At 41.8% G+C, this 16,018-nt stretch overlaps 1 protein-coding gene across 11 annotated transcripts in view; it reads left to right on the forward strand.

Annotated features, from left to right (window-relative positions):
* Window positions 1-16,018, forward strand: part of ARHGAP24 (Rho GTPase activating protein 24) — a 183,033-nt gene that overhangs the window by 142,765 nt on the left and 24,250 nt on the right. For 8 of the 11 annotated variants that reach the window (XM_053976148.1, XM_053976146.1, XM_053976147.1 and 5 more), the window contains one exon: window positions 9,961-10,083. In XM_053976148.1, the coding sequence (XP_053832123.1) occupies window positions 9,961-10,083 (123 nt within the window). Of the gene's footprint in view, window positions 1-9,855; window positions 9,878-9,960; window positions 10,084-13,349; window positions 14,222-16,018 lie in introns of those variants that run through there. The other 3 variants (XM_053976154.1, XM_053976156.1, XM_053976150.1) reach the window with 3 other exon arrangements.

Genomic DNA, 16,018 nt, shown 5'->3' on the forward strand with positions numbered 1-16,018 from the left:
TTTCTTAACAAGTAAATGGTTTGTAGGTACTCACTGTATAATGTCCTTTTAAAAAGAATACTTTGAAATACACTGGGTTTCTCCTTGCAAGCACCTTCTTTTAGTGCACTCTGCCAGAAATGAGAGACCCAAGTGATTTTTGTGTGAAAAGAACATTCCGTGGTATATGAGCTCCCGCTGTCAAGGCAAAGGTATAGACCTACCCAGATTAGTAGCAAATTCACTCTGGGATTATTCTGTGCTCATTATTGAGAGGGGAAATGCAGACCATATTATGGACACGTGTGTGCCATAAATACAGCAGAACAAGGCTGAAATGAGGTTTCTGTTCATCCTGCTCTATTGCAAGGTATGGTGATGTACAGAACACAGTGCTCTGTTTGTGCTTTGCAGATAACTGGTGTTTGATGGCTCTTTCCGCATGAAAGCTGTGCTTGAATCTGACATTTCAGACACTGAAATGTCTAAAGGACTGGAGAGTTGAGCTGATAATTCGTTTAGCGGCACACTTTTGTTTGAGTCGATATTGAATTGATATCCCAAAACAGTGCTAAGAGGCACAGTGTTTCTGGAGATGGCTGATTTTAGATGAGTTGTGGAACAAATGTCCTGAACTGATGACTAAAATCTCCTGCTACTTTAGATAAGCAAGGTTGTCTTATGCTGAGACCTAAGACTCTATTAGGTAATTGTTTTGGCATATGTCAATTAGCCCACATGCTTTATTGAATAACTTATTCTTGATTTATTTACTGAACTGCTAAAACATGAATTTGCATTATTAAATAAGTGATGCTTCAATAAAATGACATGTATGCATAATATGCATACTTGCTCATTTAGGATATTTGCATCCTTTTGCTTTTGTATCTGTGCCACAAAGAGCATTATTTTTATCTGTGATCAAATTTGAATGAGCTAAAAGGACTGGCTGCTCTCTGGGGAAATGAAGTGTTTCTATGTTTGGGTCTAACTCAGTGCAGACTGGAAAGCACCATGTCCAGAAGCAGGGAGGAGTATGGTCAGTTCCTGATGGAGAAAGGAAACTGTTTTTCTTGGAAGCTTTTGGAAAGACATTATCTTTTCTGTCTGTTTACAGAATAATTGTCTGTAAAATTAGAAGGCATGCAATGTTTTCTGTGTTTTCATACAGTGGCCTACTCACAAATAGATCACTCTACTTGTGAGTAGGCCACTGTATGAAACAATTTTAGAGTGTCTCAAGTTACAGCTTAGCCACAATTCACTGTCCTCGGATACTGGATGGCTGTCTCCTGATGGAAGTTCTTTTGGCTGAACCCTCTGAAGAAATACCACATGAATTCAGCTGTTTTGTACTGAGTTAATTCCCTACCTTGTGTACCAAGAGCATGTTTAGACTGATGAAAGAGCATCTCGATTTTTACCGGCTGAAGGCTCAGGGCGTTCCATATTCATGAGGAACGGAGAGCTTAATGAATGGATGCTGAGAGCTGGAGAGCTTAATGAGTAAATGCTGAGAGCTGAAGTGAGCATGTGCTTTGAATGTTGTTCTTGTTAGTCTCTGAGGACAACCTTGCTCTGACATCCTGACATGCTGGCTTTGCAGCCTGAAGTTCACGTGCCAGTGTGTATATAGGTAGGTCTTGCCAATCCCTGGGTGAATTTACACTTGAGGACTTCCATTCAGGTATCGATCCTTCCTTTCTTAAAATCATCAGAAGTTTTAATTTCCTGCTAGATCAAATGCCATACAAATATGTGCTGTGGACTTGACCTTTCAGAAAAATCCATTTCAGGTTGAGTGTTTGCACTTCAGTGCAATTCATGATGAGGAGGCTGAAGAGCAAAGAAAGAATTCGGTAGAGCAGGGCAGTCATTTCCCCAGCAGCAAAAGCTCCAGGATCTTGTTTTTTCCCAAAACAGAGTTCTAACAGTCAAATTCTTTTAAAGCATTTTTTACGTGTTTGACTATGACTACACCAGCAAATGCATGGGGCTTTCCCCCCTCTTTCCTTAGAGGTATAGGTTGCAGAGACTTCCCCTAAAATCAGCTTGGAGATCGGCCAGGTTTCATATAACATAATGGTCATTTTGGTGTCCAACTTGAGATGCTTCAAAGAAGGTTCTTACTCTCAAATGACAGCAATTTATCTTCAAGATGTGTCATGTGGGGCAGAGAAAATAAGTTGCTGTGGTAATCTGAATTTATGCTTTTCTCTTAGAATAAATTAGTTACAACAGGTAACAGTGAAGTCGTCCACAAGTTCCTGCACTACCAGTGATGTTTGACATTATGTGACCCTCAAACTCCTCCCTTCGCAGGTCATTGAAAAACTCATGGTCTTCTTTCTCTGCTGTTTATTCTAGGAGGTCCCAAACAAGTTCTGCTGTCTGATAGGAACAAAGCTATTGTTTAGAAAATAAATCTCTCCTGTCTCTGTCTCCAGGAAACAAGCACTGACAATTTGATATCTTTTGTGTGTACCAGTTTTAACTAAAAAAGCCACAATAGGTTTTTAATTAGGCAAAACTCTACTTTATTTTTGCTTTCTTTAACTCAGAATTTCAGAGGAAAGCTCTTTGTGGTTGAAGTTTTGGAAATAGGGCACTGTAACAGCACTGTGCATTTATATAGACAAATGTGGCATGCAATGTTTTTTGGTTTTTTTTTTTTCTCTAACTGAATCAATATATGTCTCAAGTCCTAGCAGTAATGAAGGATATAGAGGAGTGAATTTCTTATAGCCAGTCTCTTGGCTTTTGTTTATTTATGCTTTCCCCACCTTTCTATCAAAAGAAAAAGCCCACATGAAATTCCATTGCAAGAGGCAATGTGTACTGAGGGGCTGGTAAAGTGCAGAGCTGTTATGGGGTCCACACAGATTGATGGACTTCTATTAAAACCTGTAAACAAACTGTTCTGTGTGGTGTGCCCTGAGCAAGAAGAGAGATGAGATTTTTTTCAAGTGAGAATGGCACTGGGAAAGGGCAAGATACAAAAGTGAACTGTGTTGGCACCAACATCTTAGAGACAGGGAAGGGTAAGATGAGCAGACTATAAAATAGGTACCACTTGGGATCTGTGGCTGAGGATGAGGTGGAGGATTGTGAAATCTGTTTGAAGCATAGCAGAAATTCAGATTAGGAATAAAGGAAGGGCAGCAAAAACAGGGGGGGAAGGATGAGACACGCCTGAAAAGATTAAAGGGCTCTGAAAAGATTGGAGCTCTTACCTTGTTCTAGGGATGGTTTGAATTCTGTCTCTTTTCCTCGTTAATGATCTCTTTCTCACACAATTATAACTGCTGATGAGCAAACATCACAGTTCTTTGCTCAGGTATTTAAGCAATAATTACAGCTATGCAAACTCAAAATGCTTAAATATGGCTCTGCTTTTATGCTTTTATTGTGCAAAACACTGAACTTACTCTTACAGACTGATGGTGCTGCCGTTGTAACCCTGCAGCACGGGAGAGAGCTACCTGTACAGAGTTGTTCATTGTGTTACACACGAAGAATTCATTTCCTGAGCCTGATTTCAGATATCTGACAGCAGCTGGTTCAGTGGTTCATGAAAACAGCTCATTCTGTTGAAAACGCCCTGCTGTCTTCCAGGCATTCTGCAAGTGGGGAAATTGTGCTAGAGCACAATGCCCACCAGGGAATGTACTTGTGTTAGCAATCTTTTGCCACTTAGCACTTAAATTAGGCTTCAGCTTTTATGTTGAAAAGCTGATATGCCCCCTTCAAAAAATACACCTATAGTTTAGAACACTGCTGTTGCAGATTATTAATGCAAAAGATTGGCTGGATATGAGCAAGAGAAAATTATGTTTGTACTGAAGTATTTAAAAAGCAGTATCCTCATTACTGACTTGTTCACAGTTACTTGATTCCCTTTCTAGGAAAATGTTTTAATTCTTTGTGAAGAGAGAAATTTAATAGGGCACCTGATGTGGTTTGCTAGTAAAAAATGGTGATTTTGACAGCTCTGTATTTCAAAGCTCAGATTTCTCAGTGGTGGTGGCATCAGTCAGTTAAAGGCCAAGTGTTTCTCCAGCCACGTCTTTGTCCTTTAGATGACTAAACAACCTTGAGCCAAACAATTACAGCAGATAGAACAGGGCAGTCCTGGGAAATTGTAATTGGAATTGTAGTCTGTAGATCTCCCTCAACCCAATCTATTACCTGTCATCAAGGCTTTAGAGGTAATGCAACTATGTAGTATTATTCTGATGACATGAGTTTTTGCATGATTGTTGAGAACTTGGTTGTCTGGACTTTCTTTTTTGTAGTAAAAAAAAAAAAAGAGGGCAGCGACTTGAACTTAGTTATGTACTTCTTTCTTCATTCTCAGATGAACTAAGAGGGGAGGCTGTAAATTCTTGATCAAGTTTTACACAGTCAGGAAGGACAGGACCAATTACTAGGCATATGCAGAATAAAGAAGCTTTTTAGAATTCTAAATAAAGAAAAACACAGAAAAACTTCCAAAGACCGGGAGAACAAGTAGCTTTGTCTCTTTTGGTTTTCAAATTGCTCTTTTGAGATGCAGCAGTTGTTCAGCCTTCAAGACAGATTGTCACTTGCTATGAAGAAGAGTTCTAAATGAATCCTGGACCCAAGAAGACATTAAAATCTCATTAAAATACAACTGCATTCTGCAGCTTAGCTTCTTCGTTTTTCTTGCTCAGCCTATGCTTCAACCAAGCAGTTAGGTTTTTCCACTGTCCCAGCTGGGATGAACATAAAACATTTTAGTGTTTAAACTCATCTACCAGTTTGATGGCAGTTTGAAGGATACATTGTCAACTCAGTGCAGGAACCCAAATCATCCTTGAAAGAAGCCATGTGTGATTTTCATCACACTCAAGGTGCACAGAGTTCATGAACAGAAGGAGTGGCCAGCAGAATAGTTCTTACATTTCATTAAAGTTTAACAGCTACGATGGGGTTCCTTGTCTCACTTGAGGATGGATGGATCCCATAGTTTCCAACTTTGGTATATGGAAGACAAACGTGTGGATTTGAACTGTAGCACATCAGTGTGTCAGGTCAGACCTGTGCTTAAAGCAGCAGTGCTTAATATTGTTTTACTGTAATGGCTGGGTAACCAAAATTTTCTGGTTTTTTTTCTTAAACAAGGAGTTCCATTAGGAGAAAAGGAGAATAAGGTTGTTCATCTTGTTCTCTGATATTCTGTCTCCACAATTTGCTGAGATGATTTCTGCTTCGGATTAAAATGTCTGAATACAAATGCTTTAAAATGAAAGTTAATGAAGGATATCCAGGTGGGTTTTTCTAGAGACATAATTTAAGTATGTCAGTTAGTGTACAGTTCAGTTGCAGCAGAGGGGAAAATTTAGGAGCACAAAGTGTAGTGGAAGAGTTGTGAATCTTATCATGATTATTGGTGTTTTGCTTGTGAAGAAATACTGACTGGAGTCCTGAACAGGAATAATAAGTCACAGTCTTATTATCCACCTGAACAGAGAAGAGTATGCTGGGAGGTGGTGAGTAGCCAGAAGTTTCTGTTTGAATACCATATGGAGGTGCATTTAGTGTATTCACCTGAAACATCAGAAGGCTAAAATTTTACTATTTAGCATTTTCCTGACAAGAGAAATATAAAGCATCCAAGCAGGAGGATGTTTCTAGAGGAAACTCATTGAGTTCTCTTGTAAGGCCAGTCTGCCTTTCATATTCATTCAGTTCCCAAGCTGAAAAGAGTATGGGATTCAGAAACTGTGGCTAAAAGAAATGCACAAGGGAGTAGAAAACTGTTTCACTTTGAAATTGGTCCCCAGTTTTATTTTACTTTTTTTGTGTAGAATGAGAATGTTCTTGTGAGGTTGGCCATGACATTCTCAGCTCAGAAAAAATCGGATTAATCCTAGTTTTTTGATGTTCCTCCTGGGAGAAAATTCTCTCTTAAACAGTTGGTATGAATTTAATCCTTTCGCATTCCATTCTCAGGAAATGCTGGAACCACTGTTCACAGGAAATCCAAGATCCTTTTAAAAGGATAAAGGCAGTACTTCATGCAGAGTTCAGCCTGGGTACATCCAGGTAAAGGAAAGGTGTTGGCTTAGACGGGAAGTGTCTACAAAGTAGTAAAAACACCTTTCAGGACTGGATGCCAGAATGTCTATGCCTTCTCCTTTAATGGATGTGTGATAAGGAGCTGCAGAGCTGTTAAGCCTGGTACTTCAGGGAACAGTCCCCCCCTTAAATGCAGTCCCTGCTCCCAATGCCTCTCCAAGTGTGATCTGTGATGCTGCATCACCACCGCAGCCTGGAACCTCTCTTTTCCCCTGCAGAGTGGATCCCTGCAGGAACTGGCCTCATTCTATTTTAATTGTAGTGGGGTTTTTTTGTTGTTTTTGATATATATATATATATTTTTTTTTTTTTCTGGATGCTGGCAATAGGTCTTAAAATCTCTTGCTGGTACTGAGGGTACCAGCAGCATCAGTTTGTGGGTCTGCGAGCCCCTGAGCAGGCTGGGCAGAGCAGTGGGCACCTGTATGGGTGTTATGGATAGATCCCTTTAATGAACAAGAGTTCATTTCTGCTGCTGCCAAGGAAATAAAGCGGATTAGGGTCTGGTTAGGGCCACAGGAGTAACATTATGTGATGGTACATTGTCATTCTGAGACACCAAACAGTGTAGATCCAATTACTTCCAGCCGTTTCCAGAGGCTGGAATGTACGGGATACACACATCAGTGGTGCAAACAGCAGCTTTTCATTTCAAGCATGCCAGAGTCAGCTTCTTTGGTCAGGTGGTCTGGGTTCTGCTCCTTCCAGCTCCTGTGACACCTGCAAAGTAACAAAGGGAAAAAGATGGGGAAAAAAAGTGAAGCTCATATTCCAGCCCCTTGAGTTGGCTGTTCACATCCAAGCCACATCACACAGGCCCAGGCATTTCTTGGACTGTGAATGCAGGCGTGGAAACTTGAGAAGGCATGATCTGAAGCTAGAAAACAACATAGGTAAAATAGGTTATGGTTTGCACCTGCAATAGAGTATGGATTCACAGCTGCTGTGTGACTTCATGCTGAGCACCATTTTCAAGTTGATGTTCTTAATGCTGGTATCTGGGGTGTGAATAGGTGTCTGATATTTGGAGATTGTGATCTCCTCATGCTTCATTGTAATCATAACAAAAGTACTAAAAGGAAAAAAGAGTGGAAGTGGATATTCCAAACAATGTCTTTCACAAGTGTCCTGCAGACCTACTGAAGATTCAGAAAGGTCCTAATTCTACTTTTGTTTTTCTGATATTTCTTACGTGACATGACTTCTTTTCCAAATAGTGGTCATTTCTTCTTGTCTCATCTTGTAAATTGCATTTTAAGTATAGTCTCACTAAAAATTAATATTAGCAGTAAAACACAAATCGAAGTGCTATTGTGTCCCAAAAAAATCTTTTAATGAGGCTTTAGTTAATGAATAATATCTACATTAACACACCAGTAGGAGAACCCGGCAAGATCCAATATTGTGTGTGAAAGAAAGGGATACAAATTACAAAGTAGAGCCAAAATTGCTATAAAATGATGAAGCTCTTTCTGTTAGAAAAGCTTCACTTTCTCATAACAAGGTAATGTAACCAAACATTATGCTTTCCTTCTCTGCAAAATCAAGCTGATTGTGTGTTAGCTCACTGGGTGTTTACCTGAGCTAAAGTACTGCTCTGGAATTCACACTGTAAATAAGCTAGCTAAACTTCTGGGATCAATCCACTCTATCTGGAGAACACCCTCCAATTTGTCATAACGTGATAGCTTAGTAAATACTACATCATCTGCTAAGCAAGTATTACATAATCTGTTGAATTTAAATATGCAGGCTATTAAAAGAATATGGATCAATCTGGCAGTACCTGAGAGGACCATCACATGTCATATTTTTTGTTGTCTAGTGAAAAAAAACACATCACCACTTTTTTTTTTTATTGCTGGATCTGATATGTATTATGTTCATGCATGTTTTTTGGGATTTTTTTTTTTGTGTGGCTCCTTGCAGGATCCTAGTCCACTGAAATGAAAAGGAGCTACAGTGTAATATAATCAGATAAATAATTTCTTCAGGTTTTATAAGCCACAGAAAAGACTCAGTTGTGGTGCATTATTTTTCTCTATGCTGTATTTATTACTACTATATTTAATAGCTGTAAGAATATATTGATGTTTTATGCTTCTGTCCTTATTTTTTGGTCTTTTTAGGGTGAGAACTCTAGATGATATGTAAAATAGGCCTGTTGAAGTAAACTGAAGATAGTATCATGTCACCTTTTTGTCCTTGAATGAGAAATCTGTCCTTTTTCTGGTCAAAATGGATATGTAAAAGGTAAAAATGGGGAGCAAGTTGCCAGGGCCTGACTGTGTGTTTTCTGCAGGGCAGGGTTGATATGGAATGTTAAGGTCTGGGATTCTGATGCTTCCATGTCCTCTTACCCTCATTCTCTGTGGTAAAAAGGATGGAACGTAGCATGGAAGTAAGACCCATGTTTTGTACTATCTTGGGCTGGTCACTGGAAAGATTTTTTTTTTTTAAATTAATCTTGATATTTCTCTAGTATTGACACTTAACATAGGTTCATCCTTGATATATCTTAGAAAAAAAAGCAGTATTCTTTAGACTTTTAAACTGTGGTGTGGTCTAAAATGTACTGTGGTTCAGCTTGTTGCATTATTTGTTTTGATGCCTTTTTGGGGAGCATAGGGCATATGAATGGCTGAGTTTTGGCTGTAGAAAACCAGAATCTCTGTTTACCTCCAAGTTAAAATTTAAGTTTTGAATAATGATGCAATCCTTAAGAATAAATTTGCAGTAGAATCTGCCAATGTCTGGCTTATGCATTCATCAAGTTTTAGTTGAATCCCTTTTACAATTGTGTGTCCTAGTTCTGTAAAGCACGGTCTACAGGAGTAGATTAATACAGAATACTTGGACCAGGATTTTCTAGTCCTTAAGAAATTTCTCTTTAAAATCCTAGCTGTTTGAATGCCAGCACTAAGCATGGCACTCTTCCAGAAGCAGTATTCCTGCTGTAATGAGCAGAGATATTTACTTTAGATATCACTAGGATAAAAAATGGGAATGTAAGAAGCTGGAAAGATGTGAATACAGGACTGACAGGATTTCTAGGTACACTGCATTTGTGTGTGAAGTACTTGTGTATGCCCTTGGCTCAGTGAAAGGGCATCAAAATGCCACTCTTTTTCTGGAAGGGTTTGGCATTCTGCAGTGCTGGAAAGGTGCTTTGAATCCCCAGTGCCCTTGCACTAACATGGTACCTTTTAGAATGGAGATGAAACAGTACTACAAGTCTGAAAGCATGGAGTTGCAGCAAGCCAAGTTGTGGTTTTGACCTTCTTAGTGTGGGCCCATTCTTTAAAGAAAGGATAAAAAGGCAGTGTGTTCCTTTTTAATCTAATCCTCATCAGACCAGTCCAAGGCAGCGGGTTGTACCGTGTCGTCTGCCTTCTCCTTAGGGAGTCACAGCAGCACTTGGATGTATCAAGTGTTACTGCCCTGAATGTGGCACAGTGTGTTCCTGAAAATAAGAATGGAGTCATCCCCACTTGTTCAAAGTACCCTTATCAGTCTCTGCATTTATTCTCTCCATCGTGGTACAGTAACTGCTGCAAAATTTCCAGTGCGTGTATCAAGTTACAGATTAGTGCAGGCCCCTGTGGTTCTTGGAACAGCATGGGGCTGTTTTTGTTTACTGATGACATTTATCCTCTCATTTCCTTTTGGAAGCATGACAGCTTCTCAGTGTCTCATGGGGAATGTACTTACAGGACCTTCTTTTCATGCCATGTCTGTCAGCAAGCACTGCACTGCACAGTATCCACGTGTGCTTGCCATGGAGCCGCTGCTGGTGCTTCCAGCAGCCAGACTGGCAGGAGCTTGGCTGGGCACGGAGGCAAAAGGGTTCCTAAGTGCAATTATCTTGTCTTGCAGGAGGAGACCGAGAGCGGATGACAGCTAATCATGAGACCTACCTACTCATGGCGAGCACGCAGAATGACATGGAGGATTGGGTGAAATCCATCCGCAGGGTTATATGGGCACCGTTCGGAGGAGGTGAGTCACTGAGGGAACATGCAGTGCTCACAGATGCACAAAAGACTCACAGGAGTTCTTCTGTTATCTCTGAGTCACAGCCAGGGGTTTGAAGTAAAGAGGAGAATGGTTTAGATCTTTCCAGAAAAGTGGAGTAAACACGTTTCCATGCAGAGGGCTCAATTAAAAGACTTTGAACTGTCTGGAACCACTTGCCTTGATGAGGAGAGCACATGATAGTCTGAGGGGAAGTTTTCAGAGAAGATTGGTCTTGTATGAAATCGGCTTTCCTGCAGGGAGAGGCAGGGTAATTCGTTTGGTCACCAGCTGAAAAACCATCATGGTGTTTCTTAAATGCCTGTTGGAAAAGCTGTCAGCAGTTCTCCTGCCAGTGACAGCTAAGACCAGTAATAGTATTATATAAAGCTGTGCCTCCGAATATTAGCACTAACAGTGTGGCAATTTGATTGGCATCTCCCATGATTTCAGTAGTACTGGACCAAAATTTATCCTTGGGAGTCTAGTTAAGCTCTCTTATGTTGAATGGGCTGCAAATTATTGTAGTAATTTTCATCATTACTATTCTGGTGATAATATCTACATTGTAATACAAGTATGATTGATACACTAGCACAAAATGTCTGTCTGTTAATCAGTCTGTTCCTTGGAGTTCTCAAATCTCTCAGTCTGAGGAGACAAGTATTTTCCTACAGTGGAAGACCACCTGTATTGCAGCAAATGATTGTTCTTGTCTGCAGGTTGCTGGAAAAGCCAGGAGAGCAGGATTGGCTGTGCTGTTTCATGATCAAGAAGTGCAGTTATCATTGAGAACTCTTATTGCTGAATTCTTTCTCTTACCTGCTGGGTAGAACACAGGAGGGAGGAGGGAGAGACTAATGGAAATTTTGAAGAAAACTTTTCTTGTAAGCCACTCATCTTCCTTTCTGCTTTATTCTGGTCACACAGTGTTTAGGAGAGGACTTTGGCCTCACTGGTGGGCTGTAGTGAGGGACTTGGCCAGCTAGTGCCTGCCTGGCATCTCTGAAACATGACTGCCTTCTCCTTGGCTTCTCCTGGGGAAATGTGCCTTGAAAAGATGGTGCAAAGCAGTCATTTCACTGGCATCTGGCCCTTTATGTTAAATAAGATGGCACAATCCTGAATCTGGGAATGTAGGTCTTAGAATTCTTAAAAAAAAGAAAACAACATACCAAAAAAACCCAAAACTCACAAAGTGAAAGGTTTATCTTAAAAGGCATGAACTGCTACAGGTATATGGAGTTGGTTTGGGAAAGGGAAGGTATAAGTAGCACAGTCTTCTGTAATTAGGCTAGCTAAGAAACCTGTTATTTATATAGCACAAAGATTACCCATCCCCAGCTTTCTCTGCAGAAAGTAGGCCTTGTGTAGAGCTCCTCAGCATTCTCCTACTCCAGTCCAGTAGCAGCATAAGCTGCTGGGGCAGTAATAAATTTGGAGGCTTAGCAGAAGTGGATTTTTCAAAGAGTATCTTTGTGGATTTTTGCACTTGGCTTCCTGCACCACAGTATCTTTCTGTGGCAGATAATAAGGAAAGGCAGCCTTGCTCTTCCTCTGCAAGTGGCCGTGTCTCCAAATGTCACAGGCAGGGAGCTGCGATTAGGTGAAACTAAGTTCTAGCCCAAGTCAATGAACAGGGCTACAAATAGAAACCAAATCTCTCAAGTCCTGACCCTGTGCTTTCTTCACCAGCTCCTCATTTGCTTTTATAGGGCAAGAGCTATTTGTGATTTGCAGCTGGGAATCCTTCCAGCCACCAAGAAAATTCTCAGGACACCATCATTGTTGTAGGAATGTTTAATGCCAGTTACAGAGGGAAGCACCTCGCTGAGGATTTTACTTGCTGATTTGCATAAAACTAGAGGGGTGCAATCCTTGCATTACCTTTCCAATTCATTTGCAGTTAAAACACTTCCAAGTATGTTCTTATTTTTATTTTGGGGTTTCTTGAGCAAGTATACTGATTCAGTGTTGTTTGGGAAGCAAACAGTTAACTCCCTGGAAAATGCAAAAATAGCTGGAACATAATTTAGGATGTAGTGGTCATGGAGAAGGTTTGACTGTGATAACAAGGCAAAGGCAGTATCATGGGATGTGTCACTGTTAAGAACCGAGTTTCCAACATGTCCTCCATTTTATTAGCTACTTGATAGTGAGAGCTATCTTAACACGTATAAATAAATCCTGTTAACTGCTCTCTAATTATGAATGACCAGACACACTCATATTTTTATTATCCTTGCTATGTGGATGTTGCTACAGCTGCTGCAACAGTCTGACTCTTCTTAAGACAGCCACTTCTGACTTAAGATGTTTTAAGAGCCTGCCTTTATGATCTGTAGCTGCTGAAGTTAAAAATGGCTTTATATATTAAAAAAGATACAGGAAAGTTGCAATCACGTGATGATGACTAGCCAGTAACAAGTAATTACTTGCAACACAAAATTATTTCAGACAGCTAATTAATGAAAACACTCGTTTTATATCAGCTTCCTGATTTTCAGTCCTTAATGGTAAACCACAATAGCCTGGTGTCATACAAGTCAAGTGCCACTTTGAGTAACATGTGAATTTTCTGGTTCTTTAAGCATTGTAAGTAAGCTCTGTATGTGTGTGTGTGCAGTGGATGTGTACAAGCCTTGCTAAGCTACTAATATTTAAAGTTTGTCTGGCAGCGGGAGAGGACTCCTGGTACCAGAGTGAGGAGCTCTGTAAATAATTAACCTTATCATTAAATTGTTATTTGTTAACCTGTGGTGGAAGGAGAAGGTGGGAGGGGGGCAGGTGGGAATCTGCTAAGCTCATCAGAACCAGGTTGTTTTCTGCACCAGAAGGAGAAGGTGACTGTGGAAAGAAAAATGTGAAAGGGAAAAGAAATGTAAATGAGGCAGGGCATGTAATGCCTATTTGCACATGAAATTCCCTGCCTGATTAGATTAAAAAAGCAATTTTTTACAGAGCCTGCAAGTAAGGGAGGAGGGAGGAGGCGAGAAGAAGGAGCATGAGCATTTTAGCAGGGGTAGTAGTGTAAGGTCTGGCACCTCCTGCAGGAGCCAGGCACAGCCTGCTCGCTTTTCCCAGCCGCCGCACATGACGGGCACAGCCTGAAGTCAACTCAAAGTCACCCGAGGAGACACAAACCTGCGCTGCGGCTGCCGCGCCGCGTCCTCCCCGCACCTGCTGCGCGCAGGCGGGAGCAGCGCAGCCCCGCTGCCAGCCCTGCCGCCAGAGCATCCCCCGCTGCAGGCACGGATTCCTCAGCAGCTCCCGGGATCCTGCCGGCAAGGATGTGCCGCTGCCGCATCTGACGCGCCTCTCCCGGGAGAGCTCCTGGTAGTTGGAAGGCAATAAAACAAGCGAGGAGCCCATGAGAGCATCACACGAGGAGCTGGCTGTATAAAAGGACTTTTGAGAGGAATCTGGTATGGACAAAGAGCCTTTCGGGCGAAGGGACTGTTATTTTTGCTTCTCGGTTGCAGAAATAAAGGGTGCCGGCGAGGAGTGTTGTATCCTGAAGGATTCTTCCGTGGCCTTTTTGGTATTGTTCTTCTCTTTCCCCTTGCACACCGCACAGTGCTGAGCTTTTGCTGTGGAATTGGAGTCTCTGCCACTCAGCCTCCTGTTCCAGCCGGGAGGAAGAAGTCTTTCTCGCCCTCCATCTGTGCAGGCACTTCTGTTTTAATGGAAGATACATCTTTTTGCTGAAACTCTTTTGTTGTGACATTGCATAATAGGCAGTTGTCTCACTGCAGGAAATAAAAGAAACTAAAGGAAATAGATGGAAAGAAATTGTTCCCCAAAGCAAAACTGAAGCAGGGAAGAGAACATCAAAATCGTTTCAAGCCCTACCCAAGATCTAGAAGACCACAAATCTCCTAGCTCCAGAGGAAAATAACACTGTTACAAAAACTCCTCAGCAGTCAGTAACGATGAGTAATCGTGGTGTTTTGTCTGGATGCTGCTGGTAAAGGAGAGCTTTGGAGGGACGTGGGGGCTCTGGCCTGTATGATGCCTGAAGACAGAAATGCTGGAGTCCGCAGCCCAGGTGCCTTAGCAGCAGCTCCCTTCATTCCCAAAACTACTTACAGGAGAATTAAGCGGTGCTTTAGTTTCCGCAAAGGTAGGTCTGCTCTGTCGCTGTGTTCTGCTGTGCTGGTGAAGCCACGGCTTCCGAGAAGTCCAGGGGGCTCTGTGTGCAGGGGCAGATGAGAGCACCGAAACAAAAGGCATTAAACAATGCAGATGCCAACATTCCACGAATGATTTATTTACTCCTTTGTTCATTTGTTTGTAGCTGGCCAGCGATACTGTCTCCTCTACATAATAGCCCATGAATGCAGGAATGAAGTGGAAAGAGACAGGATCATTGCAGTGCTCTGAGCAGAATTGAGTGAGAACACTGAGGGAATTAGACCTGTGATGCGCTGAGATGCCTATTTGGCAGAACATTAGGAAAAAGTTTATATTTGCATTTTGTCTATGTGGGAGGAGGGCGGGAGAAGACAGGGAGCAAAGCAAGGTGATAAATGCTTATCTGTGCAGAAGGTTGAGTCCTTGATTTCAGAGGTTTCTGATGGAATGAAGTATAGCTCTACAATGCACTGTCCTGGTGCAAGGGCTGCGTTGCCACTTAATCGTGCTGCCTGCATTTGCCTTTTCACCTGCTGCATAGAGAGGTTTATAGCCAGTTTTGTTTTGCATTGCATGTTCTCCTGTTGAAGCAGAGCATGGCAATACTTGGAGTAAGAGGGCAGAGAGGAGCCTGGATGTCATAGTATGTCAGCTGAAAGCACTGGAAGGGAAACACATGTCTGAGACAGAGATACGACGAGTGATAGTAAGGTGCTAGGGCACTTGGGATGGGTGGGAAGAAACTGTTTCCATGACAAGGACAAAAACTTCGTATGGGGGAAGAAGAGGATGGATATTAGTGCTGTTTTAAAAGCTCTGCTGGACTGAGAAATCCAAGCAAAAGGGCTAAATTGTCATGTTCTTCTGAAGCGTGAGAAAATATTTTACAAATAATATGTACAAATTATACAAATTCTTATACAAATTCTGTCACCTTCTTCTGCTGCTCCTTCCTCAGCTGTTCCCCCGTGCTGCCATTTGCCCTTTTGCAGGACCACGCAGCTCTTTGCTCCCAAGCCTCAGCAGCAGTGTAGTGACATCATTGCTTTCGAGGGTTGGTGAGCAGGCAGTCAGGGGCGATGTCTTGGAACGAAGGATCACAGCCAGCGAGGGGCTCACTGCAGAACTGCTGCAGAGATCAGCCATCACCTGCAGCTGAGGTAGCACTGGGAGCTGTTTCTCCCCTGTACCCCCCCTCCCCAAGACCCTTGGTTGCTGGAGTTCAGTCCTGCTGGAGGCTGGCCAGGAGGATGTGCCTGTGTGTTGCATTTCAAGGTGTCGGTGTGAATTAGAGCTGCCTGTGCCCCGTTTATGCCCTTAACTATTTGAGAAATGTTTGGAAGTTGAATAAAGGATTGACTGATAATTTTGCAGACAGCTGCCTTTGTGCCTGGGTACAGCCTTAGCTGCTCCAAGAAGAGCTTCAGCTGTTGATTCTTCCCCTGTATGTTCTGATACAGAAACTCTCCATGTCTAAAACTCCCAAGTGAAGCAGCAGCACTTGGGGCAGAGGACAGAGTGATGGAGGTGATGCTACTAATTTGCTTTCCTCTAGGTAAAATTTGTTTTGGTTGCTTTCTCATACACATTTTCTCTCAAGGCCCCTAGATCAGAGCTGCAGAATGCTGGGGCATATATTTAACTTGGTCCATATCCCAGTGAAAAAGGATTAACAGACATAACTGGACTCAGTCAAGCCCTTACTATGGTGGCACTGGCACATTAGGCTAACTATACTTTTCTTATTAATTGGTTTACTGAATTATTGCTACTTCATTTGCAGATT

This window comes from Vidua macroura, chromosome 4 (assembly GCF_024509145.1).
Source record: "Vidua macroura isolate BioBank_ID:100142 chromosome 4, ASM2450914v1, whole genome shotgun sequence".
Taxonomy (NCBI): domain Eukaryota; kingdom Metazoa; phylum Chordata; class Aves; order Passeriformes; family Viduidae; genus Vidua; species Vidua macroura.